The sequence below is a fragment of the Herpailurus yagouaroundi genome, unplaced genomic scaffold (genome assembly GCF_014898765.1).
Source record: "Herpailurus yagouaroundi ecotype Mexico unplaced genomic scaffold, PumYag 194, whole genome shotgun sequence".
NCBI lineage: Eukaryota > Metazoa > Chordata > Mammalia > Carnivora > Felidae > Herpailurus > Herpailurus yagouaroundi.
This window is the reverse complement of record NW_024412425.1, coordinates 395,179-421,132: the sequence shown is the minus strand read 5'-3', so window position 1 is coordinate 421,132 and position 25,954 is coordinate 395,179. Positions and strand designations below refer to the sequence as shown.

The 25,954-nt window shown below is 57.8% G+C and overlaps 2 protein-coding genes and 1 long non-coding RNA gene across 6 annotated transcripts; 1 reads left to right on the top strand and 2 right to left on the bottom strand.

Annotated features, from left to right (window-relative positions):
* Nucleotides 1–1,339: 1,339 nt before the first annotated feature.
* Nucleotides 1,340–17,021, bottom strand: PRX (periaxin). Of its 4 annotated transcripts, none has more exons than XM_040445841.1 (7): nucleotides 16,351–17,021; nucleotides 12,066–12,109; nucleotides 11,884–11,982; nucleotides 11,635–11,760; nucleotides 9,452–9,608; nucleotides 5,887–6,083; nucleotides 1,340–5,249 (listed from the first exon to the last, which is right to left on the bottom strand). In XM_040445841.1, the coding sequence occupies exons 1-7, from the start codon at nucleotides 16,391–16,393 to the stop codon at nucleotides 1,545–1,547; spliced, it is 4,371 nt and encodes a 1,456-aa protein (XP_040301775.1). In that variant the 5' UTR covers nucleotides 16,394–17,021; the 3' UTR covers nucleotides 1,340–1,544. The 4 variants fall into 4 exon arrangements, with proteins under 4 accessions (XP_040301775.1, XP_040301772.1, XP_040301773.1 ...); XM_040445838.1 differs by lacking the exon at nucleotides 16,351–17,021 and adding an exon at nucleotides 15,343–15,405; XM_040445839.1 differs by lacking the exon at nucleotides 16,351–17,021 and adding an exon at nucleotides 12,511–12,808.
* LOC121011447 (uncharacterized) lies at nucleotides 11,032–15,756 on the top strand. Its single transcript, XR_005781624.1, has 3 exons — nucleotides 11,032–11,158; nucleotides 14,909–15,046; nucleotides 15,623–15,756. It is a non-coding gene; the product is annotated as an uncharacterized LOC121011447 (long non-coding RNA).
* A 5,112-nt stretch (nucleotides 17,022–22,133) lies between the features above and the next one.
* Nucleotides 22,134–25,414, bottom strand: SERTAD1 (SERTA domain containing 1). The gene is made up of 2 exons (XM_040445837.1): nucleotides 25,259–25,414; nucleotides 22,134–23,209 (listed from the first exon to the last, which is right to left on the bottom strand). Exon 2 carries the CDS (start codon nucleotides 23,207–23,209, stop codon nucleotides 22,481–22,483), a length of 729 nt encoding a protein of 242 aa, XP_040301771.1. The 5' UTR covers nucleotides 25,259–25,414; the 3' UTR covers nucleotides 22,134–22,480.
* Between the last annotated feature and the right edge of the window lie 540 nt (nucleotides 25,415–25,954).

Below are 25,954 nucleotides of genomic sequence, written 5' to 3'. Positions count from 1 at the left end.
GAAGCTTGGACACCGAAACATATAGACATGTCTTGAGTGCTTTACAAGCCTTAGCTGATCCTAATGACATACGTTTTAATAGCTCCATTTTATGAAAGAGAAAATCAAGACACAAAGAAGTTGAACAAATGCCTACGGTCACCCAGCTGGGTGCCAGATACAGGCTTACCGCCCACCCCCACCTCCCCCCCCACCCCCCAGCAGTCTGGTTCTAGAGCCAAGCTCCCAGTGCCCGGGAGACGTCCACGGGTGGTGCACTGCATTCCCATGTGGACCACAGGGAGGGGTGACATGACCTGGGGAGGGTATGGGGGTGAATGAGGGCCTGGGAGGAGTCCTGAGGGCCCAAAGGGCATGAGGAGAGAGAGAGGGAGTGGGGAAGAGACAGAAGAGGGTGTTCAGGGAGGAGGAAGGGACCCTGAGAAGTCCGGAAAAGGGAGACAGAGGAAGCCCTCAGCGTGGCCACAGAGAGGTCACTAAGAACCCTGACAGGACAGCCGTGGTGGGAGGGAAACCCCAAATGCCGGGGCGCTAGGCAAAGGGTGCACACCGTGAGTGTAAATTCTTGCCGTGTCTGGCCATGTTTGGTGGGAATGAAGAGAAAGCACGACCAGGCAGGGAACTGAGGGAGGCCAGCTTTAAAGGGGAAGGGGCTAGGATACATCAAGGGTCTGTGACAACTGGAGGGCACAGGAGATGAGGGAGAGTCTGGAGGCCTCGGTAGGGAGCTTAGATCCTGAGTGGGGAAGGGTCCCCGGGAGCCGAGGCCCAGCCCTGATGGGAGCTGAGGACCCTGGGACCTAGTCCCAAGAAGCAGCCGGGTATCTGGGGTGGAGGCTCTGAACCCATGAGCCGGGAGAGGGGACAGGGAGGGGCCTCCCTGGGTGGGGCCCCCGGTGGCCGGGGCAGTCAAACCAGCCCGACAGGAAAGGATCGCCAGGATGTGGAGGCACTCTGGTGGATGTGAAGGTGGCCAGCAGGGGGCAGATGGATAGCAATCGTTGTGCTCTCTTAGGGCGACCCCAGGGAGGTCTGGTGGGAGTGTTTCCCCCAGAACTGGCAGAGTCCCCAGCAGAGGGGTCTTGCTCAGAGGCCCTAGGGAATTCGGAATGGCTAGGGCAGGCCCCTTCCCAACCCGCCCACCGCAAGGCTTCCCTGACTCTCTTCAGACCAGGGGTGGCCTGTGTCTCTCCCGAACACAGACTCTCCGCAGGGCAGGCTCAAGTCCCCTTTCTTCCTCCTTGGGGACCTCTTTTCCTGCACCCTCTCCACCCTCCCCGGTCCCCCGTCCCTCCCCAACCCACCCCCCTACACGCACAGAGGAAACGGAACACAAGCCTACCTCTGGATTATTTTATTCACATGGCTTGGCAAGATACAGGCAGTCCAGCCAGTGAGCCGGGCGGGAGGCCTCCCCGGCCCTCTCCCCGTCAGTCACCCACCTCCCGGCCCTCTGAGGGTTAGTGCTAGTTATGTCACACACAAAACGAGGACGAGGCAGGGATGGGAAGATGGGAGGGAACTCTCCCTCAGCCCCTGGGGCTTCAGATGACAGCCTGCGCCCCCTCCATCCTGGCAGGGCCTGGAGCCCCTGTCTCCGAAAACCCTACGCTGGGCAGCCGGACCCGGAATCCACCCTCCTCCCGGTCCCCGCTCCCACTCCGGGTCTTGGGGCTTAGGGACACCCGGGGGAAGCGGAACTTAGGTGACTTCTCCCCGCCAGGGGACTTGGGGGCTGCGTCGCCCTCCTGTCCCCGAGAGGCCTTGGAAGGGGTGGCCAGGCCCACGCGGGGCAGGCGGACTCGGACTCTGCCTCGGCGCCCGGGGGCCCCTTCCCCGCCGCCCTCCTCCTCCTCCTCCTCCTCCGGGCTGGGGGAGCCTTCCCCAGTGACTGCCTCGCTCTGGCTGAAGCCCACGCGGGGCAGCCTGAGTTTTGGGCTCTTGGTCTTTTCACCCTCTTCCACGCCCTCCTTGGCCCGAACCAGGCCGAACCGGGGCAGCCGCACCTTGAGCTTGTGTCCGGCATCCCCCTCGCCCTCTGCCACCTGGTACTCGGCGTGGCTGCCCACAGCAGGTGGCGAGAGCTCCACCTCGGGCAGCGAGAGGCGGAAGGTGCGCTCGGCCCCTGGGGGCTGGTCTCCAGGCCCCTCTTCCCCAGCTTCGGCCCTGGCCCCCAGTGTGGGCATCTTCAGCCTCAAGCCACCCTCGCCGGTGGCTGCCTCCCCAACCTGCGCCTCCCGGCTCAGCCCCACGTCCAGCTCAAGCTGGGGCACCGTCACAGCAGGCATCTTGAAGACGCCCTCACCTACCAACAGCTCACCACCCGCCAACTGGGCTCCAGGCAGAGACAAGGTCACCTGAGGTACCTGGACCCTGTAGCCTGCTGTGCCCTCTGCTGAAGGGGCTGCACCCTTGACCTGCTGCCCGGGGGTGGCACCCAGGCCGGCCTCCCCGAGGCCGGGCAGCTCCACCTGGGGCAGGGAGATACCCAGGGGCATCCTCAGCCCCCCTTCCTGGCCCTCGGCACCTGCCTGCCTGGTCGTGGATACTTGCAGGCCTGGTAGCCGAACTCCACTGACGGCCACTGCCCCCTCGGCGCCCCCGTCCTCCTGGGCCCCCAGGGTGACCAGCTCCACTTCGGGGATCTTAAGCTGGCCAGCCAGGGACTCTGGCTTTTCTCTGGGGCTGCCACGCCCGCCCTGGATCTCAGCTTCCTTCCCTCGAGCCAGCCCAAAGGAGGGCATCTTCAGCTTGGACACCTTCACCTTCCTGTCCCAACCCCAGCCCTTGCCCTCCAACTCAGCCCCCCCTGACACTGCTTCTCCCACCTCAGTGTCCCGGCCTTTGACCCCAAACTTGGGTAGGGCAAACCTGGGCCCCTTGAGCTTGACATCAGCCCCGGCCACCTCCACCTTGCCCGTGGGCAGATGGGCATCCAGGCTGAGCTGCGGGATGGATAGATCGAGGGCGGGCAGGAGGCCTGCCTCCCCTGCCCCTTTGGCCTCGGCCTCAGTCCCCGCTCGGGCCTTGGGGAGTGAGATGGCAAACTTGGACACCTTTAGCTTGGTGGCTCGCCCAGCCCCCTCAGCCTCCGCCTTGGCCACTTTGGGCCCCGAGAGTCCAAACTTGGGCAAAGAGAACTTGGAGGAGGGCTTGGCTTTCATCTCCATCGCCTCTAGCCGCCCTTCCTCCACTTCCACCGTGGGCAGCTGTGGAGTGACGATTTCAACGGAGGGCATCCGGAAGGCCACTTCCCCGACCCCTGCCACTGCCCCGGGGCTCTCTGCCCGTTCCACCTTGCCCGCTTCAGCTGCTGGGACCTGCCCCTCCAGGCTGAGGGCCCTCGGCAGGTCTAGCTCCACCGAGGGCAGTGAGAGAGAGGGGACACCCACCCGAGCCTCGGCGCCCGCCTCTGGCTGCAAACAGGGGAGCGTTACCAGCTTCCCTGGGGCCTCAGCCCTGGCCTCGTCTGGCTTGCCTCGTGGTGGGGACTCTGCCCTCCCCAGCTTGGGCATGGTCATCTTGGGCATTTTGAAGCCAAATTCCACCGCCTCTGCCTGCTCAGCTTTCAGCCGTACCTCCGGAGCCTTGGGCAGCTTCACCTCGGGTGCCTTTGGAAGATGCACATCTGGGACCTTCGGCACCTGCACTTCCGGCAGCCGCATCTCGGACACCTTTGGCAGCTGCACCTCTGGCAGGTGGACATCAGGCACGGCCATCTCCGGCACCTTGGGGAGTTTTATCTCGGGGAGTTTCACGTCAGGGACTTTCATCTCTGAGACCTTGGGCAGCTGCACCTCTGGGAGTCGCACCTCGGGCACGGCCATCTCGGGCACCTTCGGGAGTTTCATCTCTGAGACCTTGGGCAGCTGCACCTCCGGGAGTCGCACCTCGGGCACGGCCATCTCGGGCATCTTCGGGAGCTTCACTTCTGGGAGCTTCATCTCCGGGACTTTCGGGAGCTGTACTTCTGGGAGCTGCACCTCGGGCACCGCCATCTCGGGCACCTTCGGGAGTTTCATCTCAGGCACCTTCGGGAGCTTCATCTCTGGGACTTTCGGGAGCTGCACCTCCGGGAGTCGCACCTCCGGCACGGCCATCTCGGACACCTTCGGGAGCTTCATCTCGGGGAGCTTCATCTCGGGGACTTTCGGCAGCTGCACCTCTGGAAGCCGCACCTCGGGCACGGCCATCTCTGGCACCTTCGGGAGCTTTATCTCTGACACTTTGGGGAGCTCCACCTCGGGGAGCTGCACGGCTGGAAGGGCTGCCTCGGGCACCTTCGGGAGCTTGACGTCAGGAGCCTTGGGGAGCTTCACCTCCGGCCCCTTGGGCATCTTGACCTCAGGGGCCGAGACCCCAATGCCAAAGGAGGGCATCTTGATGGTGGGCAGCTTCAGCTTGCTCTCGACAGCAGCTTCAGCGGCAGCGGGCCGGGGCTCCAGGAGAGAAAGCCCAAAGGTGGGCATTCGAAGTCTGGGCCCCTTCACCCTGGCCTCGGGGCTGGCCTTGGCCACCTTGGCCTCAGCAACTTCCTTCGCTCGAGCCCCAAAGCGGGGGAAACTGAGGCGGGGCATCTTCAGGGCCACCTCAGGTGCCTCTCCTCGGACCTCCACCTCCGCGCCCGGCAAGGCCAGGTCCACCCCTACGGTGGGCGCTGCCACGTCCAGGGTGGGCACCGTCACCACCACAGCCCCTTCCCGGGTCTCCAGGCAGGGCAGCGTGGGCAGAGCGGGGAGCGAGGGCAAGGCGGGCAGCTCCACCTGGGGGACCTGGATCCCTAGGGCTGCGGGCTCCACAGGAGGTGGGGCTGGGGCGCCTAGTCCAAGGCTTGGCAGGTGGAGGGCCACCTCTCCCAGCCCCTTGGGGGCTGAGACCTGGGGGACACCCACCTCGGTGCCAGGCAGCCGGGGCCCAACCAGCTCCACCTGGGGGGCTGTGAAACGGGCTCCTGCTGCCATCTCAGCCTCCACTTTGGCTTTCCTTGGGGGAGGAGCGGCGGCGGCCAGCCGGGCTGCCTGGGCCTCTTCCGCCACTTCCCGGACGCGCAGCCGAGGCAGCTGGAGGCGCCGGCGGGCGGGGGCAGCTGGGACAGGACCCTTGACAGCCTCAGCTTTGAGGCCCCGACGTAGACGGGAGAACTTGGGAAAGGAGAATTCGACGTCAACAGGGGCCAGCTCTGCAGGGGCCCCCAGGGCCCCGGGTACCACCATCTTCTTCTTCTTCACAGGGGACAGACTCTGGATGTTCTGGGGAGAGAGGAGAGATGCGGGAGGCGGTGGGACAGTGGGAGGCTCGGGGTAGACGGGGGGATCCCCATCTGGCATTACACCAGGCTGGGGATGTGTCGGACGAAGCATCTCGTCCCCAAATCACCATCCCCACTTCCTTCCTGTCATTTCACCATTACTGGCCCCCTAAGGCAGACTTTCATTTAGCATCTGACAATGAGTCAACAGGAGTGTGGGAACTGGGACCCAAGACTTCTAGGTCCTCATCCAGGATTCTCCCCAATACCTTCATTCTAGAAATGGGGAAACTGAGGCCCAGAAAGGGAAAGAAACTTGTCCAGGGTCACTCAGCAGTAAGTGAGCAGCACTCAGGTTTGAACCTGGCCTCCCTGGCTTGGAGTCCCTTAGGTTCAGGACCCCCGGCATGCCTAGAGCTGCCTCCTCTCCAAAGTGGGTGAAGGTCTGAGATGGGCGGGTCTCCCTCCCCAGGGAGGAGTTTAGGAGTGGGGAACAGGAGGCAGAAGGTGGGATTAGAGTTGGGTTAGTGACAAGACAGAGGGCAAGGCTGGCCCAGGGTGTGGAAGAGTGGGGCTCACGGCGCAGAGACTGGATCGCTGGGGCAGTCCAGAGCCGGGACCGGGCTAAGCACGCGTACCAGCTTGGCCACCTTGGCCCGTGGGCCCTTGATCTCGTAGCCAGCCACGGTCCCAGGCCGCAGCGCCAGGTCCCCGGTGGGCACAGTGCGCTTCAGGCAGAAGGAGACCTTGTAAGGTTCGGCACATTGCAGCAGGCGTAGTGCGTCCTCGTACTTGAAGTTCTCGAAGAACACTCTGGCGCTGAGCAGCTGGTCCCCTGCAGGTGAGGCGGGAGATGGGCAGGGCGTGGGCTGGGCATCCGCTTGGCTCCATCCAGGCCTGGTCCCACCCACTTCCCTGGAGCTAGCGAGGCCCAGCCCCAAACCTTGGCCCCGCCTATCCTGCCCACCCCCAGCCCAGAATTGAGAAGCAAAGTTCCTCCCAGTTTAAGGTGCAGACACTCAAGCGTGAAGCCCCGCCCCATGGCCTAAGCTCCGCCCCCCAGCAAATCCACACCCATTCAAACCACGCCCGTTGCTTTCCACTTCCCTCTCCCATTCTCACCTTTTAGACACTCGACTTTGTTCCCTTTACTGAGAGAACAGGATCAGAAAAGAACTTCTAGAAACTCCCACCCCCTTACGCACCCCCCCTCCCCCACCTGCCCCTGTGGTAATTTACTCCACCTGTCTTCACTTCTCCCCCAGGTCAATCTTTCCACCACATTTTCAGGGACATCCTTGAGCAATTCTCCCCTCTCTCCCCACATCATCATTTTGTCCCTCTCTTGTATGTTATTCTCATCAGCATACCATTACTTTTCCCGTAAGAAAAGTTGTCTTGACCTCACTCCTGGAGCTCCTGCTCCACATATCTGTTCGCCTTAATGGCAAATGCATTGAGTTATCCAGCTGCACTGTTTCCACATCTCCAGTCACACTTCTGACACCCCCTTCCAGAACCTTGAGCTGCTCCTCTCAAGGTCCCATATCTCTGTGTAGCTAAGTCCAATGGGCAAGTCCCAGACTTCATCTGAGTGGACCTCACAACCTTCGACCTAACTTGACTCTCTCCCTTTCATCCACTTGTTTGGCTTGGCCTCCAGGGTGCTACATACCCTCTACGAGACAGGCCCCCCTGTGCCATACACCCTCTAGAACCTCCCTGGAGGTTCCTTCTCAGACTCCTGAGATGGCACCTTCCCATCTCCCAAATCTCTTAAAGACACAGTGTCCCGGGGCGCCTGGGTGGCGCAGTCGGTTAAGCGTCCGACTTCAGCCAGGTCACGATCTCACGGTCCGTGAGTTCGAGCCCCACGTCGGGCTCTGGGCTGATGGCTCAGAGCCTGGAGCCTGTTTCCGATTCTGTGTCTCCCTCTCTCTCTGCCCCTCCCCCGTTCATGCTCTGTCTCTCTCTGTCCCAAAAATAAATAAACGTTGAAAAAAAATTTTGTAATTAAAAAAAAAAGACACACTGTCCCAGAGCTCAGGCTTGGGACCTCTTCTCATCTCTATCTACATGCTACACGTACCTCTTTAGGAAGCTCATCCAGATTCAGGAGTTTAAAGAACAGAAATGGGCTGACAATTCTCAAGTGTATGTCTCCAGCCCAGCACTCTCCCCTCCATCCAGGACTCATATACCCATTTACCCCTCCACATCTTCACCTTGGTATCCAATAGATACCCCTCACTTTACAGATCCAAACTGCAAATGTGGTCTTACCCCAAGCAAGCTCCAGCCCCAGTGTTCCCCATCTGTGGAACTGCCAACTCCATCCTCAGGTCAAGAATCCCTGGACACATCTTTGACCCCTCTCTTTTCATCATACCCCATATCCAGCCCTGAAGGCTCCTTTCCTTCAAAATACAACCATAATCCAAACCTTTCTCTTCAACTCCATTATCACTGTTTTGGTCCTCAGCATCACCATCTTTTACCTGGATAATCAGAGTAGCCTCTTTATTTTATTTTATTTTATTTTATTTTATTTTATTTTAGTAAACCTCTGCACCCAATGTGGAGCTCAAACTCATGACCCTGAGATCAAGAGTCGCATGTTGTACCAACTGAGCCAGCAGGTGCCCCGGAGTAGCTTCTTTGTTGGGCTCCCTGCTCCCCACCCTGCTGCCTTCAGCCTACTGCTACCACAGCATGCTATTCAACACAGCCAATCATGTTCCTCCTCCACTCACAACCCTCCCAGATTAAAAGCCAAAATCGCCACCATGGTCTATATAGCCCTCTAAAAACTGCCCTTTCCTTACTTCTCTGGCCTCCTTTCTTACTCTCCTCTTCTCTAACTCTATTCCATCCACACTGGCTTCCTTGCTTTTCCTCCATCAAGTTAGGCACAACCCAACCTTGGGATGTCTGCACTGGCCGTTCTGTCTGCATGGAATGCTCCTCCAGATGGCCACAGAGCTCACTCCCCGTCCTCCACCAGGCCTTTTCTCCCTTCCTGGCTCACCCTATTTAAAAAGACAACTGTCGGGGCGCCTGGGTGGCTCAGTCGGTTAAGCGTCCGACTTCAGCTCAGGTCACCATCTCATGGTCCGTGAGTTCGAGCCCCACGTCGGGCTCTGGGCCGATGGCTCAGAGCCTGGAGCCTGCTTCCGATTCTGTGTCTCCCTCTCTCTGACTCTCCCCCGTTCATGCTCTGTCTCTGTCTCAAAAATAAATAAACATTAAAAAAAATTAAAAAACAAATAAATAAAAAGACAACTGTCCTGCAGCACCTGGGTGGCACCTGGGTCAGTTGAGCATCCAACTCTTAATTTGGGTTCAGGTCATGATCCCAGGGTCTTGGGATCAAGCCCCGCGTCAGGGTCCATGCTGAGTGCAGAGCCTGCTTAAGATTCTTTCTCTCTCTCTCTCTCTCTCTCTCGCTCTCTTTCTCTCTCCCCCTCCCTCTGCTCCTCTCCCCTGCTGGCTCTCTCACGTGCTCTCTCTCTCTCTAAAAGAGAAAAGAAAAAAATATATAACTGTCCTCCTGGCACCCATAGCACATATTGCCTTCTAACTTACTATGTATTTTACAAACTTTGCTCAAATATGTCTCTCCCTACTAGAAGGTAAGCTCCTTAAGTGCAGAGAGTTTTGTTCACTGCAGTAGCCCAAGCCCCTAGAATAATATCTGGAAATAGCAAGCACTTAGTAAATAGTTGTTGCATGAATATACCACATCAGCCTCATCCATGTCACCTAAAACATCCCTTACTTACTAAGCTCCCCTCCACACCCCTCCAAGTTGTTAACTCCACCTCTTTTCTCCATTCCCAACAACAAAAATAATAACTAGTGCTTACATGGTGCTATGTGCCACTTAGCGCTGTTTTCAAATACTGACTCATTTAATCCGAGTCATACATAGCCCTATGAGGTGAGTACTAAAATCATTCCCACTTTCGAGATGAAAAAAACCAAGGCACAAAAATTCACAAGCTACTAAACTTCAGATCTGGGAGTCAAACCGACACAACGAACCTCCAGAGCCCGCTCCGAGCCACTGCAAGGCCTACACACAAAGCCCCACCCCAAGCCCTTCTCCCCGCCTCCTGGCCGCCAGCCACGCCCCGGACCAAGGGCCCACTCCTAACCCCGCCCCCTCAAGGATGTCCCGCCCCATGCATCCGCCCCGCCCACCTTCCTGCAGGCTGAGGCTCCTGGCCGCGGGGGAATCCTCCCGAAGCTCGCGGACAAAGATTCCCTCCTTGCCGCCACCTGCTACGTTGATGCCGCTGACCCCGGTCTGCGCCTCCGTCTCCACGATGATCTCCACCAACTCCGCCCGCCTCAGCTCCTGCGGAGGACGGCGAGGCGCTATGGGGCGGCTATGACCATAGCGCATGGGGCGCTATGACCGGACCTCACCCAGAGCCCGGCATCGCGCTTAAAAACGGCTCTTAAACGCGTCCTCGAGTTACAAGCCCCTAGGCGCGGCTCAGGCCGGCCATGCGGTCCCACCCACTCCGGCATCTTCCCTTTAAGGAAGCGCGGGGGCCGCCTGATCTCTCGGAACCGCTGCAAGGCTCAACGGTTCCGTCCACTTTTTGGCCGGGAGGAGCCCTGTGGCCGCCGTCTAAAGGGGCGGGGTTATGGAGGAGGGGCGGTGTAGGTAGGCCCGAGGGAACCTGAGATGTGAGTAAGAGGCGAGCCTGATAGGGCGGGGCTGTGCCCTCGGGGGGCGGGGCCAGTTCGGGGCGGGGCTAGGGGTTTGGCGCCTAGTCAGGCTGCACGCGCGGACAGCCACAGAGGAGGGGCCAAAAATCTGAGAGGGGTGTGGCTAGAGAGTCATACTTGGAAGTAAGGCGGCGACCCATAGTCTAAGGGTGGGATTGAGGTATGGGAAGGGGCTTTAATAAGAGCAGAACAAGGGGTGGTGTGAGAAGGGGATTCTGGGGAAAGGGCTGGACGTCTTAAGTGGTGCAGGACGGAGGAGTGAGGGTGGGACTGGGCTCTTGGAGGCTTGAATGTATGTGAGAGTGTTCCCTTTTGTGGACTCTGTGACCCCAAGACCTGCATAACGCCTTTGGGAGAGGGAATCAAGTGATGGGGGAGGGGGGGTGCGTGGGTAATGAGCGGTGGACTAGCAGACGTGGCATTCCTGGTATTCACTGTAAATGGTGCTGCCCTGGCCCCGGCCCAGTGACGCACTCCGGGATTCACTTCCCGGCTTAGAAAAGGCAGTGACTCTCACCTCAGTTCCACAACCATCTTAGAACTCAATCTGCTGTGTGTCTCTAGGCAAGAACTTTGCCCTCTCTGGGCCCATTTCCCTACTGTAGAGTTAGGTAACATGGGTGTACCGGAAGGAGTCTCTGTGAGCTGAGCCCTGAAGCAACAGGGATCTGAGAGATACTCTAATGGGCAAGGGCATCAAGGCTGGTATAGTCGGGTTGAGCATAGGGCTTGGAGAGGGGAAAGCAAGTCTGGGCCTAGCAGTGGTCCCGGGACTAGAGAGCTGGGAGGAACGTGTTGTAACGGCAGCAGGGAATGGCATGCCCATCACCACCACCCTGAGGGCCTGGGCTAAGCATTCTATGCCCACCATCTCATTTCAGCCTCCCACAGCTTGGACAGACTCAAAGGAGGACACCAAGTAAAGAGAAGCAAAGTGATTCGCCTAATGCCGGACGGCAAGTTAAGCGGCTGGGCCTGAACCCCAGGTCTGTGACCTCAGAGCCCATAGGCTGGCCTGGAGGCAGTGGCCCTGCCCTTAACTCCCTGCCGGCCACCCCTCAGCTTCAGCTTGGCTCCTGTAAAAGCGGACCCGCTCTGTGCCTAGCATCCCCTGGAAGCAGTTGGTACCAGTCCTCTATCTCCTTAACAGTGACCACAGCTAACATTCAGGTAGGCTTCCTGGATGCCAGGCCCTGTGCACATGGCTCAAGAGAGTCCTCAACACCCTTAGAGGTGGGGACCATTGTCCCATTTCACCAATGGGGAAGCAGGGCTTGAATGGTCAGGTCTCCTGTTTAGAGCTAAACGGGGAAGGTTGGGACTTAAGCCCATGGGCTCAAAGCTCATGCATTTAACAACCCCTCTACCATCCTGCCTACTTGTCTTTAGCCCGTTATTACTATAACTCCATGATCCCCAGATGAATGAGCTCCTCTGACTCTTAGTCTGTCCCAGGCACTGTGCTAAGTGCTTTACATATGCTAATTTTTTCCCCTCACAGCGACCTATAAAATAGGCACTGTTGCTATTTCTATTTCACAGATGGGGAGACTGAGGCACAGAGAAATCAGGAAGTGTCCGTCTTCCAGCTGCCTTAGCCTGTGCAGCCCCACCACCAGGCCCCATAAGTCCCCCTTGGAACTCACCTCAGCACTCCGGCTCCTGGCCTCCATGGCGCTGCTGGGAGTCACCTGGGCCCCAGGCTTCTGCTTCCTCTCTCCCTTCTGCTGCAGGACCAGCTTCAGTTCTGCATGGAGCAGCTGCCTCTGAGCCTGTGGGGGGCAGGGGTGGAGGCTTGAGGCCGGGAAGGGATGAGAGAAGGAGGCTGGGCATGGAGGGAGAGGTCAAGATTGGTATCAGAAGGAGAGCAGGGCCCCCCACCCCTGCCCTCTCACCGCTGCCTGAGCACAGGCACCCCCTCCTAACAGGAGCCCAGCCTGGGGTACTGCGCAGTCGTCTGCGGGGCTCGCGCCCTTCCTCTGGGGTCTTGCTGCCTGCCGGGAAGAGACCAGGGCATGAGGCTCCAAGCAGGCCAGGGAGGGACAGGGAGGGGCATGTGGCACCGGCCAATGCTCACCTCAGGATCACCTCCAGCTCCTTGGGCCTCCTGGGTCCGGGGCTCTAAGAAGAAGAAGGTGAGCATTACCATCGGCTGACCCCACCAATTGCTTCCTACGTGTCTGCCCCTTCCTGCGTGCTGTCAATATTCTATCCCCATAGCGCAGGCAGGGAGACTGAGGCTTAGAAGACCTTTTTACAGCAAACAGTAAAGCCAGAGCTGACTCCTAGGACTGTCCGACAGCAGAGCCACTCCACCAAACACCGGGGCTGAGCGAGGGAGCCACATTCAGTATAAACCCATCCTAACCACTCCCACGTACTCCCTGTGGGCAAATCACTTCATCTCTCTGTGCCTCAGCTTCCTCGTCTAGAAAATGGGGGAGAAGGAGAGCACCTGCTTTGTCAAATACGTTAGCAAATATAAAATTCCAGGTACACGGAGGGGCTTCAGAAGCACTTACTATCATTGTTACTAAGAACTTCCCGTGGTCCCGATCTCGTGTCAGATGTCCCACAGGGGTCATTGCACATAAACCTCAGAACACTCTTGTGAGGTCAAGACAATCGTTGAGCCCATTAACGGAAAAGACACCTGAGGCTGAGAGAAGGGAAGCCATGCACGGATGGTCACAAATGGCTAAGCCAGGACTTGAACTTATCTGAGAGTTCCAGACTCTTACACGGATGATAATAACCAATGGGTGTCGGAGTGGTTACTCTTCATCAGCCCTGTGCTCCTCACTGCAGAAAACCCTAGCCTCTCAGAGAGGCCAAGAACCTTGCATAAGGTCACACAGCACAGTGAGAAGGCGGCAGAACTGGGGTTCCCATGCAGATTCCCCAACAGACCTTTCTGGGGAGTGGATACTGTCTCTCTACCCCTCCTCATGCCAACGCTGGCCTTGTCCTCCCAGCCCCCACCTGGCATGCCAACCCGCCAACCCCCACTCTACAGGGAAAGGTCAGGCCTCACGCGGCACATTCCCTCAAACAATGGCCCATCTGCTGGGCCCAGTCACATTCCGCCCCCTGCCCACCCACCCCCAGCCGCACAATGGCTCTTCATAGCCCACCACTGGCCAAGATAGAGGACACAGAGACCCCTCAATGCTCCAGCTGTACCCACTCCACTGGCAGGCACCCCTCAGTAGCAGAGGGCTCCTCTCTGGTGCTCCTAGGAGTCCTGGTCTCCATGGCCTTCCCCAGGCTCCCCTCTGAGCCCTCAGCTCCCACATCTGTGGCATTTCCTCTGAACTGGACCCAGGGCTGGCACCCATAAGTCTCAAAATCACCCTGAATGCAGTGGCTGTTTTAGAGTTGGAAACTGAGGCTCAGCGTGGGGAAGTGACCTGTCTGGGGTCACACAGCCAAGACCCTGCCCTTGACCCCCAACTCTGTAACTGAACTCGTATTGGTGGCTCTGAGCACTGGAGGAGCCCAAGCAGCAAAACAACTGGGGAGGGCATGGGGATTGAGGGTGCCTCGAAACGGGCATTTTTAGAAGGACCTCTCTGGTGCCAACTCTGGGCTGGGCAGGCACTTTACAGATGTGGCCTCAGTACCCCCATTTTTACTTACGAGAAAGTTAGGGTTAAGATATCACAGTGACAGGATGTGACGGTAACAGACAACTTGGGTCTGCAAGACTGAGTCCCTGACACAACACAGCATCCTGAGCTGGAGGTGGGAGAGCCTGGTACGTGTAGGAGGTGGTAGAGATGGAGGGGAGGCTCTCCTGGACCGCAAGCTCCTGGTTTCAGGCCAGGGCAGCGAGGGTCACACCCAGAGGCTGGCACAGGAAGCTTAGCTGGGGCAGGAGCAAGAGAGAGTGCCCTCCTTCCTCATCCCTGCCTGGGACAGCCGCCCAACCCAGGTTATATTTAGCTTAACTGTGCCCTTCCTGAGCCACATACCCAGGTCCTGGCATGGGGTGGGGGTGGCTTCGGAAGGAAACCCCGTCCACCCCGGGCACTCTCTGTTCCCAGCCCTACCCATCCCATTAGGCAGGGGAGGGGAGGGGGAGGTTCCTGGGGGTCCCTGACTGTGTTAGGGGAAGATCTATTGGGGTTCCCCCGGTGAATCAAGTCCAGGCAGGGCCTCCCAGGTGCCAAGAGCCATTCTTGAGTGGTTCCTTTGGCACTCCCCTGGTACATTCCTGAGCTTCTAGAATTCTCGGAGTCCCTATTTCTTGAGCACTTACTATGTGCAAAGATCCTTCCCTACCTTGGCTCATTAAATCCTCACAATACCTCCCGGAGGAAGGTGCCACTTAGATTCCCATTTACGATGCCGCCAATGCCCTTCAGAGTGGCTGGGGTGAGTGCCTGTCATTTGGGCCCTGGGCCCTTCAGCTGAGCTGGGCCTGCTGAGGAAACCCCTAGATTTGCCCCTCTGTACCCTCTTCTCCCCATGGCTGGTGCCAACCCCATTTAGGAGCTCTGCCTACCCAGAGCCTCAGCTTCCCTAGCTGCCAGTGATCTGGTGCCCTCAGCAGTGGGAGTGAGGAGTTGACCGGACTCATCCTGGCCCCTAGACCATCTGTGAGGCAGAGGGGGAGGCGTGCTGGCAGGGGCCTCCCAGCTCCCTCAGTTAGTCCCCGCTCTAACATTTCTCAGGTTTGAATACTTGGGCAAAGTATTTCACCTCCCAGGGCCTCAGTTTCCTCATCTGTGAGATGGAGCCACTAAGAGTGGCTTTGAGGATTCACAAAATAACAGCAGGCGCTTAGAACATTCCTGGTATAGAGTAAGTGCTCAGGCAATATACACTAGTCTTTGACAGCAGTTGGAGGGTGGGCTGTGCATCTCAAGTGTCTCGTATCCAGGTTTTGCTAACCAGTGGCCCCACTTTCTCTCTTAGCCAAGGGGAACTCTGGGTGAGGGACAAAACCCAGCTCAGGCACCTGCCTCCTACCAACGGGATCAGTGCTGCCTCCCCAGCGCCCTATTCCAAGCACCAAAAAGCCTGCTCCATCCCAGGCATCCTGCCCAGCTCTTTGTAAGCAGCAGTTCATTTACTCTCCATCAGCCCATTTCACAGATGGAAAAGCAGAGGTACAAAGGGTGCAGCATCTTGCCCAAGACTGCATAGCCAGAAAGAGGGGAACATTGAGAGTCAAACCCAGGGTCTGGCTCCAAAGTCTGTGCCTTTAACTCCTACACCACACTGCCTCCTGAGCCCAGGTACCCTCCCAGTATCTGCCAGCACCTGCCAGCACCTCCCAGGACCCTGGGTCTCATTCCTTTGGCTTCTCAACCTGGCCAAGGATCGGGTTAGACAGGCTGATCTCTTACCCCTAAGCCTCCAGACACCTCGAGAGCTCCCAGTCCGTCTGCTCAGCCTCAGCCCCAGGCTGGGGGGGAAAAGGAATGGGGAGGGGGAGGAGGGAGAGACCCCAGCCATTGGCTGCTGAGGCATGACATCACCAGGGAGTGGGTGGTGGGGAAACAAACATCCCTGCCCCCCCCCCCACCAGCTACATCCACAGGCAAGGGGGTGGGGAGCCATAAGACGGCTCAGACAGGCTGTGCGCCCTGGACTGAGCTGAGACCTTCACCAGGAGCCTTGTTCCAGGGACTTGGACGTTGCTCCCGCCACTCGGAGGCTGATCACCCGACAGGCATTATTTCCTGGTTCCAGACCCGGGCATGGCCCCACTGGTTCCAGGGGCCCCTAAAATAAACTCCTTCTACTCCTTCTCCCGGTCAGTTTGGGTTCAGATCCCAGTCTAGTCACCTCCTGGCTGTGCCACGGCATCTTTCTGGGCCCCCTTTTCCTTGTCTCTAAAACAGGGGTGATAAAAAGCGCCCACCTCATGGGGTTGTTGTGAAGATGAGATGCGTTAAAAGAGGCTAAAAACTTGAAAAAGTGCCTGGCACAGAGTGAGTGCTCCTTATAAGAATTTTGCATTATTAGTCACACAAATTAGGGGGCCGCCTAGACTTGTTGGGGGAGGGGCTTTTGGCCTGAGCACAGGGGAACCCCCCTTCTCTGTTTAATGGAGTTTCTGTGCTGGGGGGACACCCATCATGTGCTAAAGAATGTGCTGGGCACCCAGAGCTCTGTTCCCAGAATCCAGGGTACACGGGGAACACATTAGGCGCAGAGACCCTGCAACTCTCTTCTGTCCCCTTCATAAAACGGACAAGGAGGCTCAGAGAGGGTAAGTGAAACCCAAAGTCACCCATAGCAAGTAATTGGTAGCCCCAGGATTTGAACCCCGACCTGCCCAACTCCCAAACCAAGGCCCCCAGGCCTCACCCTGATCCCTCAGCCCCCGGCCCCAGCCTGCCCTGACTCACCAGACCCCGGGGGGCGGCACAGAGAGCACAAGTACCCCCACATGCCCCTTGCACCCACCCGGCCGCTGGCTCCGATGCTCCGGGCTCTCTGAGCCCAGGCCTGGGGCCAGGGCTGGGATGAAACTGGGGATTACCCCCAAAATGCATGTCAGCAGCTTCCGTCCCATTGTCTGGCCAGGCACGGCCACCAGGCCTTCCCCTCAGTTGTCAACCTTGCCCCTCACGCCAGCCCCCTGGCCCCTCTGTGGACCTGTACCCCTCCCTGCCACACCGAGAGCTTGGGGCCTACTTCCCTGAGGGCATGGGGACCCGGCACAAGTTGGCAGGATCCCAGAATTCTAGGGGCCTCCCCCCTTCTCTCCAAAATGCCCCCTGCCCACTCTCAGCCGCCAGGGAAGGCAGGAATGTGCTGAGCTCTGGGAAATGCCATCCAGGCCTGGCAGCCACCAAGGGTTGGGGTGTGGCCAGAACCCTGCCAGAACCCTTCTCCTGGGAAGGGAGGAAGGAATGGAGCTGCTGATGGTCCTGAGGAGTCCCTCACCCCAGTGCATTCTCTCTCTCTCTCTCTCACTGATTCATTCAACCATTCACCTGTTCGTTTATTCATTCAACAAACCTTCACAAGCCCTTGCCAGCAGCCTCTTTGCTGGGCATTGGAGATACCGACAGACTTACATTTACCATGTATCAGTATCATGGGGTGGGGGTGGGGGGCAGGCTCAGGAAAGGATTCCTGGAAGGCGTGACCTCTGAAGTCAAACTGGATGGTGGAGAAGCGGGGAGTCAGGTAAAAGTGTAGGAAGGGGCTTCCAGGGAGAGGGGACAAATGCAGGGAAAGTGTACCAGAAGGGAGAAAGGGAGCAGTCTTTATCCAATGTCAGCAGTTAGTGAGTCCAGCCCTACGCTGGATGGTGCCGGGGACACAGTGTGACTGAGATAGCCCGGGCTTGCTTTCACAAAGTTCACAGTCCAACAGGGACACAGACCCAGCATGGCCCAGGGTTGGGGTGAGAGAGTCACAGGGAAAAAGGTCAGGGCCTTGACGGGGGAGCCCAGGAAAGGTCCCTTGCTCCAGCTTAGCAAGGGAGGTCAGGTAAGGCTTCCTGGAGGAGGGGACATGTGAACTGAGACTTGGATGACCTACAGGAGCTAGGCAAGAGAAGAGGGAGGGGAAGTTTTATGGGCAGAGGGAACAGCCTGTGAGGAGGATCTGAATCCAGAGAGAGGTCAGCACATGTGAAATTTCTAGGAGCTGACAACTATGTCCTTCCTTGTTCATGGCTGTGTCCCCGGGCCAAACATGCCCCTTATATCTCCTCCTCACGTATACATTCATTCAGCAGCTGTTCACAGATACCTCTTCGGTATCCAACCCTGGGCTCGGTGGTGCTTAGGACACAGCAGTGACCCTGATTTTGCCCTCACAAGACTCCCAGTGTGTGTGTGTGTCGGGGGGGGGGGGGGTATGAGGGCCGACATTAAAGAAGTGATCAGTGAAATGAGTGTATACTTACATATTGAGCTAAGCACTATGAGGGACAGATCTAGGTCTATAAGAGGGGCCTGGCACTCTGGTACTACCAGAAAGGGCAGGGAGAGCTTCCTGGAGGAAGTGACATTTGAACTGGCACCTGAAGGATATGTAGGAGTGAGTTCGTGGAGGGGCACCTGGGGGGCTCAGTTGGTTGAGTGTCCGACTTCAGCTCAGGTCATGACCTTGCAGTTTGTGAGTTTGAGCCCCGTGTCAGGCTCTGTGCTGACAGCCCATAGCCTGGATGGAGCCTGCTAAGGATTCTGTGTCTCCCTCTCTCTCTGCCCCTCCCCCACTCTGTTTCTCTCTCTCTCTCTCTAAAAACTAAATAAAATTAAAAAAAAAAAAAAGTTCACGGAAGGCTGCTGGGTAGGTGGTGGGTCAGTGAGAGTGGGTTCCAAGTAGAGGGACAGCCTGTGCAAGGGGCCCCTTGGAGAAATCGGGGAATGTAAAAGAGGCAGGGGAAGCTGAGGAAGCTTCCTTTTCTAGTTTGCCGTGTTTTGTCATGAACAGTGTGTCTGTGTGTCTTTGTACCTCTCTGTTCCTCTCTTTGTCTCTATCCTCATTCCTCGTCTCTGTCCCTCTCTCTGTCTCTCTCTGTGTCTCTCAATTTCCCTCACCCCAGGGGGTGTGGCCGCGGGAAGTTGAGTTTAGGGGGTGGCACCAGTGTCCCGGTTCCGGCCAAGGCCACCTCAGTAAACACAGGATATCCTGTGCGGCTGGGGAAAGAGGTGGAAGCTTGTCCTCAGGGACCACCCTCTCCGATCCACTCCGAGCCAAGTGGCAGCTGGGTGCCCAGCAACACAGCCAATATCTCTCCCTCACTCACATCACCTCTGCCTGCTCCTGCCTCCCACCCTCCCTATTAAGCCCAGTCCCACGGGCCTCGAGACCCAGATGCCTTCTCCTGGGTGTCCCCCCACCAGCCCCTCTCACCCACTGTGTCCCTCTCTGGCCTCAGCGTCAACCCCAGACCTGCTTGTCCCCCCAGTCACCATCCCAAGGCAGCCCCAACTGTCCCCGTGGGTCTCCTGGTTAGAGCCCTGGGCCTTGTGTGAGGCCCCTGCCCCATTGAGGCTCATCAATCCCGGAGCCTGTCCTCTTGGTTTTCAAACCCCTCTCCCCTTCCTCCCAACCATCCTGCCACGGATGTGATGTCCCTTCCCAGCTTCCCCTCGGGGTTCCTGGCCTTTAGTCTCACCTCTGTACCTCTGCGTCCACATGGCAGCCAGAGAGATTCCTTCACTTCGTGATTCCCTAGTACCTTAGCAGTAAAGTCCCTCACCCAGTGTCCCTTGCGCCCTGGCCCCCTGCAGACCCCTCCAGCCCCATCACTTACCTCACTGCTTCTCCCTCTTTCCAGCCAAACCCAGAGCTTCCAGATCCTAGAAAAAGTTTTAGGGTCCCTCAGGGGCTAGCCGTTGCTTATACTGTTCCCTCTGCCTACAACACCCCCCCCCCATCCACCTCGGGACAACAGCCCTTGGAGGTAGGCTGTTACTGTTCCAGTTTACAGATGAGCATAGAGACGTGAAGTCCCTTGCTTAGGGTCCCAGAGCCACAGGATGGCAAAGCAGAGAGGTTCAAATGCAGGCGATCTGGCTTTTCAGCACAACCTCTGCTCAATGGCTTATTGCATCAATAATCATCGACTTGAGCATAATTAGATTTCTGGGGGCGCCTAGGTGGTTCAGTCGGTTGAGCGTCAGACTTCGGCTTGGGTCATGATCTCGTGGTTCGTGAGTTCGAGCCCCGCGTCGGGCTCTGTGCTGACAGTTCGGAGCCCGGAGCCTGCTTCAGATTCTGTGTCTCCCTCTCTCTCTGCCCCTCCCCCGCTCATGCTCTGTCTCTCTCACTCTCAAAAATGAATAAGTGTTGTTAAAAAAAAAAAAAAAAAGCATAGATTTCTGCACTGGGACCACAGGTGCCCAGTAAATGTTCCTTAAGTGCGTGAATGGGACAGGGAGGTGGGGGAGATGAGCCTTGGTAGGGGCAGAGTTCAGATCTCAGAGGAGCAGAGGACAGACACGGTCAGATTTAGCCAGGCACGCAGTAGGCCAGCATACATCTTTTCTGAATAAGAGAAGGGATGAAGGGAGGGGAGTGAAGGACAGCAAGGACAACTGTCCCAGGTGTTGAGGAGAGAGGTGTGTGTGTGTGATGGGGGATCCTGAGAATGCCCCTGGAGGGGAGCTAGCCTGAGTGGGGAGTGTCCTGGCAGGAACACAGAGGCTCTGTGAAAAGGAGTAACAGCGCCAGGGCTGGTGGCTCAGCTCGGAATGGTGTGGGCCCTGGAATCTGCTGGCTGAGGTAGGGTGGCCTCTTGGGGTTGAGCCTGAGGGCGGTGGGGCACACTAGAGCCTGGGAGCCTGCGCAATCATCTGGGGGTCAAACATGGGGAGAGTAGGGGGTGGGGGGAATAGGTCCTCAGGCACGAGCTGCTCATAGACCCGAGGGCACCAGTGGGATGGGACTATGGCTGATCCAGCCCATATGGTGCTTTTGTGCAAAAGGCATACTCCTTCCCCAAAGCGTTTGACCTCCATCTGCTGGGAAACTGTTGCAGTCAATATGTAAATGAATGGTGCCTGAAACACGCACAGTAGCCCCTTCAACATGGAGTCTATGCGCAGCCCACAACCTGTGCAACTGTATACAGAGGCTCTGGGGAGAGGGGGCATCGCTGGCCAAGTAGGCACAGGGGCAGATGCGAGCATCGTTGACAGATGGGTAGGCTGTCTGCATCAGTATGCATCACAGATTGTCCCCCAGTTTGGCACCCAGAGACAACGGAAACAGGCCCCCAGAGTGTTGTAAACAGAGGGCATTGCTGGCCCTACACTGGGAGATTACTTGACCACTGGACAGATCTACAGGGAACTAAGGCAGTGGCATCTCAGACCCCCCAGACTGAGCACCAGGGGGCATTGCAGAGCTCAACCCACACTCTCAAGGTCTGAATCCCATTGGAGTCACCCGGTGTAGGAGTCAGGCACCGAAGACCCTCAGCCAGGGCACAGCTCCCTTCGGGCCATTTCCACTCCCCCTCCCCGGGCCGCCCCATCCACTTCCAGAAATGGGCACGACTTCCTCTCCTCCTCCAGGAAGCTCCGCTCTGCCCGCCCCTTCCCGGCCCGAGGGGCCGCCGAAGCTGCCCGCCTCCCCCAGTTCCACCCCAGCTTCAGCCTCCCTAGAGCTTCCGGCCAGGGTGGAGGCTCTGGGGCCCGGCGATTTCGGTGTCCTCTTGCCGGCGTTACCCCACTGGAGGCCCAGCGGGCCTCGCAGGTCACCGTCCGGCCCCCGGCCCCCCGGCCGCCCGTGGGTTTCACCGTGCCCCTCCCCCCGCCCGCACCCGGGGCGCTGCCCTGCCCCCACAGCCGCCAGGAAGGACGCCTCCTGGGTCCCGTGCCAGGCCTCTGAGTGTGCGGCCCCTCCCAGCCGGGCCAGGAATGCGGCTGGACCGCGGGGGCGGCGCAGACACCCGGCGCGGCGCTCGGGCGGGCCCTATCACACGAGCAGTGGGGCAGGTGGCCCCAGCTCGCCAGGGCCTGGGTTTCTTCTAGAAGGAAAGCAGGACCGCCTCTGCTTTGCGGTCAAGCCGCTAAACCCGGTGGCTTTATTTCAGAGGCACCCTCCAAATTGCCCTATCCCTGCCCAAAGGCAGATTTGAGACCCCGAGTGGATTTTTTTTTTTTTTTTTTTTTTCTTAACTTGCTGGAGTCTCCCGTGCCTTCCCCCATTTTCTTGGAGAGCTGGCTCTCAAAGCTCTTTGGAGAAGCTCCATCAAGCCTTCAGCTTTGGGTTTTTATTTCTGGCTCATTCTGAAACCTCCCTTTTGCCCCACCCCCAGCCTCAAGACACACAGGTAGACTTCAGGCAAGGCCATGATTTCTGGTGGCCTGGGGCTCCTCCACTGCTACCACGACCACCATCATCATGCACAATCTGGGAAACCTGGCTGAGTATGTTGGGGGGAGTTTTCTAGAGGGCCAGTTACCAGAGCTAACTCATCCGCTTACCAGAACAAGAATGCAGTAGAGTTCATGGCTTGAAACCCACCCCCTCATGCGATGTCCTGTTGGAGCCTCAGTTTTCTCAAAATGTGAAATGGGGATAGTAATAATGGCCATCTAATTTCAAAGATGAAAAGAGTGAACACACGTCAGGTGCTTAGCACACACAGTCCACGCTCAGTAAAATTTGGAGGTTATTACCTGACCCTTGCCTTAGCCCAGAGACAAAGCACACAGACTTGAAATAACCCAGGACTGGTTTTAATTTCCAGAAAATGGTGCAGTCTCGTCCCACATCACAGAAAAAGTATCCCCGGGAACGACCTCCGCCGATTCAGTCCAGCACAGGGCCTGGTCCAAATCACATTCCAGCCACCGGGCCCTGTCATCCCCTCCCAAGGGCCAGTCCCAGACTCCCCTCATTAGCCCTAGACAAGAGGACAGAGGTGAAGTTGCTCAGGAACGGATTCTGTCTCTCCAAAGCCCCTCTCTCCGTTCTAGGGAAGTTAGCTGTGTCTTTCCAAGGACAGTTAGTCTAGCAACCAGGCTCAGTTTGGACACCAAACCACCATCTCCGCTGTGGGGGTCAGCGCCCTGGCCCCGGTGGCCGCTCCAGCGCCTGTGTCCCCACCAACACGTCCAGGAGGTAGTCTAGCTGGGCCTCATCCAGCTCCAGACCTTCCTCCTTGCCAGGCCCATCCTCAGGGCCGGGTTTGAGGCCCTCAGACGCTGGTGCCCAAAGTTCGCTGTCATACATAGAGGTGTCGATGTCCTCAAACAGGCCCTTGAGCTCATCGTCCAGCAGACAGCCAGTGGCTGGGCCCAGCAGGTCCAAGGCACCCAGGCCGGGTGGGGCCCCGCCACTGGGGCGGCCCGGCGGCCCTTCGTCCACCAAGGGCTGGGGGGCCTGGCTCAGGCCCTCGATATGGCTGAGGTCCTCCAGAAGGCTGGCCATGGAGGCTGAGAGGGCAGCGTCTGAGCTGGCCAGCAGGCTGTCAGCCGCCACGCCAGGGGCCTCAGGCGGGCTGGGCACGGAGGGCAGGGTAGCTTCGGGCTCCATGGATGCCTGGATGCGCCGCAGGGTGTTCACTAGCAGCACCAGGTGCCGCAGGTCCGGCTCACTCTGCCGCAGGCTGTGGTGGAGCTTGAGCACCGAGAGGTCTAAGAGGGAATTGGAGGGCACAGCCGGGGGTGCCTGTGCCACTGCTGGGAGCCTGGGATCCAGCCACCAGGTGTCGACTGCCAAGGCTTCCTTCTCCGGCTCCTCCTCCTCCTCCTCCTCCCGCTTGCGCTTCAGACCTTTGCTCAGCACCATCTGCAGGGGGTGGGGGGTGGGGCGAGTCATTCACTTATAGAAAGTCCGTGGCAAGTTCAAACCCTGGCTCTGGTAACTGGTGTCTGGTGTGATCTCGGGCCAGTCATTTAACTTCTTGAGCCTGTGCTTCCTTAGGGAAACTTTAAGATAATAGAGTTGTTCTCTGGAGTAAATGAGATAATATACAAAAAGCACTTACAACAGTGCCTAGTGCACTCTATTTTTTTTAAGTTTATTTATTTTGAGAGAGGGGGAGAGAGAGGTGGGGGGGGGCGCGAATCCCAAGCAGTCCCTTTGATATCAGCGCAGAGCCTGACTCGGCTCGATCTCATGACCTGAGCAGAAGTCAAGAGTCAGATGCTTAACTGACTGAGCCACCCAGGCGCCCCTACATTGTAACTATTCTTGTTAACAAGTACTTTTAATAGCTATTATTATGTACTTCGTCAGTGAACCATGTGAAATGCCCAATATTCAACCTTTTTTTAACCTATGAAAGCAGCTGTTTCACATAGTTTAACCTAACATTTATTGAATGTCTATAAATCAGACAAATACATACATAAACACAGGAAATGTAGGGGCGCCTGGGTGGCTCGGTCGGTTGGGCGACCGGCTTCGGCTCAGGTCATGATCTCACAGTCCGTGAGTTCGAGCCCCGCATCGGGCTCTGTGCTGATAGCTCAGAGCCTGGAGCCTGCTTCAGATTCTGTGTCTCCCTCTCTCTCTGACCCTCCCTCATTCATGCTCTGTCTCTCTCTGTCTCAAAAATAAATAAACATTAAAAAAAAAGAAATTTTAAATACAGGAAATGTACAGATGGTGCTAGGAAGACACTAAAAGATTCTGGGGGGTGGTCAGGGCAGGCTCCTCTGAGTAAGAGACATTTGAGTGGAGCCCTCAAGCGGGAGAAGGAGTCAGCTATAGAAGAACCAGGGGGAGAGCATTCAGGGAAGAGAGAACAACAACAAAAGCAAAGAAAGACCTGGAGGCTGGATGAGCTTGAACTGAAAAAACACCAGTGTGGTCAGCGCACAGAGTGACATGGGAGGGAACAGGGTTTGGAAAGCAAGCAGAGGCAAGAAGTTTGGATTTTACTGTGAGTGTCACTGAAGGGTTCTGAGCAGGGAATAGAGTGGTGCTGTGGATTAGGTTTCCAGAAGATCCCCCTCAGCTGCTTGGAGTAAGATGAGTGGGGAGGAGTGGAGACGGGGAAGAGCGTGATCGGAAGCTCCATTTGGAGGCTAATGCACTCTTGGGGTGATGATGGTAGCTTGGAGTAGACGGTGATTGGTAGTGGACGTGGAAGGAAGTTGATGGATTCAGGATTTATTTGGGAGGCCTAGTAGACAGAGCTTGCCGGGGCCACTGAGAGAACTTTGAGGACCCACACTTTCCCCGAGGTAGGGGCCCCTGGAGTTCTGGACCCCAGCCCCAACTTGCTTTTTTCAGACTGGAAGCTTGCAAGGTCCAGTCCCCGGGGAGTTGCCCAACAGGACCTTAGAAGTAACCCCCCACCCTACTAAAAACGGTCCTCGCCTCCTTCCCCGCAGACCCGGGAGTTCAGAACCGCAGGAATTCTGTCCCCACCCGACTCCGCCCCCTGGTCCCGGTGCCCCCTAGCGGCGCCAGGCCGGCTTTCCCCGGGGATTCCGTCTCCTCAGACCCCGGGATCCTCGACACTGCCCCCACGTCCTGGCTGTCGCTCCAGCTTGCCGCCCAGGACCGTGCGGGCTGGGATCCCCGGAGGACTAATTCCGCCTTCTCTGCCTGCGCTCGCTTCCGGCAGGCAGTGGAGGTGGCTCCTTCCGAAGCGGCGGCGGCGGGGGCGGGTGAGTCACGCAGCCGGAGCCAGAAGCCGGCGCCTCCGCCCCCTTCCTGGGCTGCGACGTGATTCACCCAACCCCGCCGGGCGACACTTAGAGGCCCGCGCATCTCGATCCCGGGCAGCCCCGGCGCGTACCAGCAGGACCCGGGGATCGAACCGGCCAAACGACCCCGCCGAGGGTTTCCCTTCTCTCCTCAGGCCCCTTCACTTCATTTACATACCTAGCTCACCCGCTGCCAATCAGAACGAAGAGGGATCAACGCACAGCCAATCAGGAAGCGGCGACGGCAGCATCGCTCGCTCGCTTTCCTTCAGCAACCGGCGTCTGGGTCGTGAGACGCAGTTCTGACTCCGGCGCACGACTCCAGGCTCCTGACTCTCCTTAACTACCGCCCACTCCCGTGGCGGCCCCGCCCTCCACCCAGGGATTGGGCCTGGACGGTGATGGGCGGAGCCTATAGAGGGAAGGTTCGAAAGGAGGGTAGGTTGGCTCCAGGGCGCATGCCCGGCTACTGCGTGAAGGGACCCGGCCAGGTGGGGTGGCCGTTTTCCCTGCGGGACAGTAGCGGGGAGGGGTTTTTAACCTCTCAAGGTGCAGGCCCCTCACACCTGCCCATGCACTTGCCAAACCCAAACTGAGCTTCTTACACACCCAACTCTAACGGGTCTGTACTGTAAGCCAGATAGGCATGGGTTCAAATTCTAACCACTCGTTAGATGTGTGTGTGACCTTGGAAAAATGCTTAACCTCTCTGAGCCACACCGTGTGTTAAATGGGCATCTTCTTGCCTACCCCTTGGGAGTTAGGAAAATTAAAATAAGTTTGTATCTGTAAGAGCACTATAGCACACTCAGCAAATGCTGGGCAGTTATATGGTGGTTATAGGCGTGGAGGGAGGGGGCAGGAGTGGATGCCA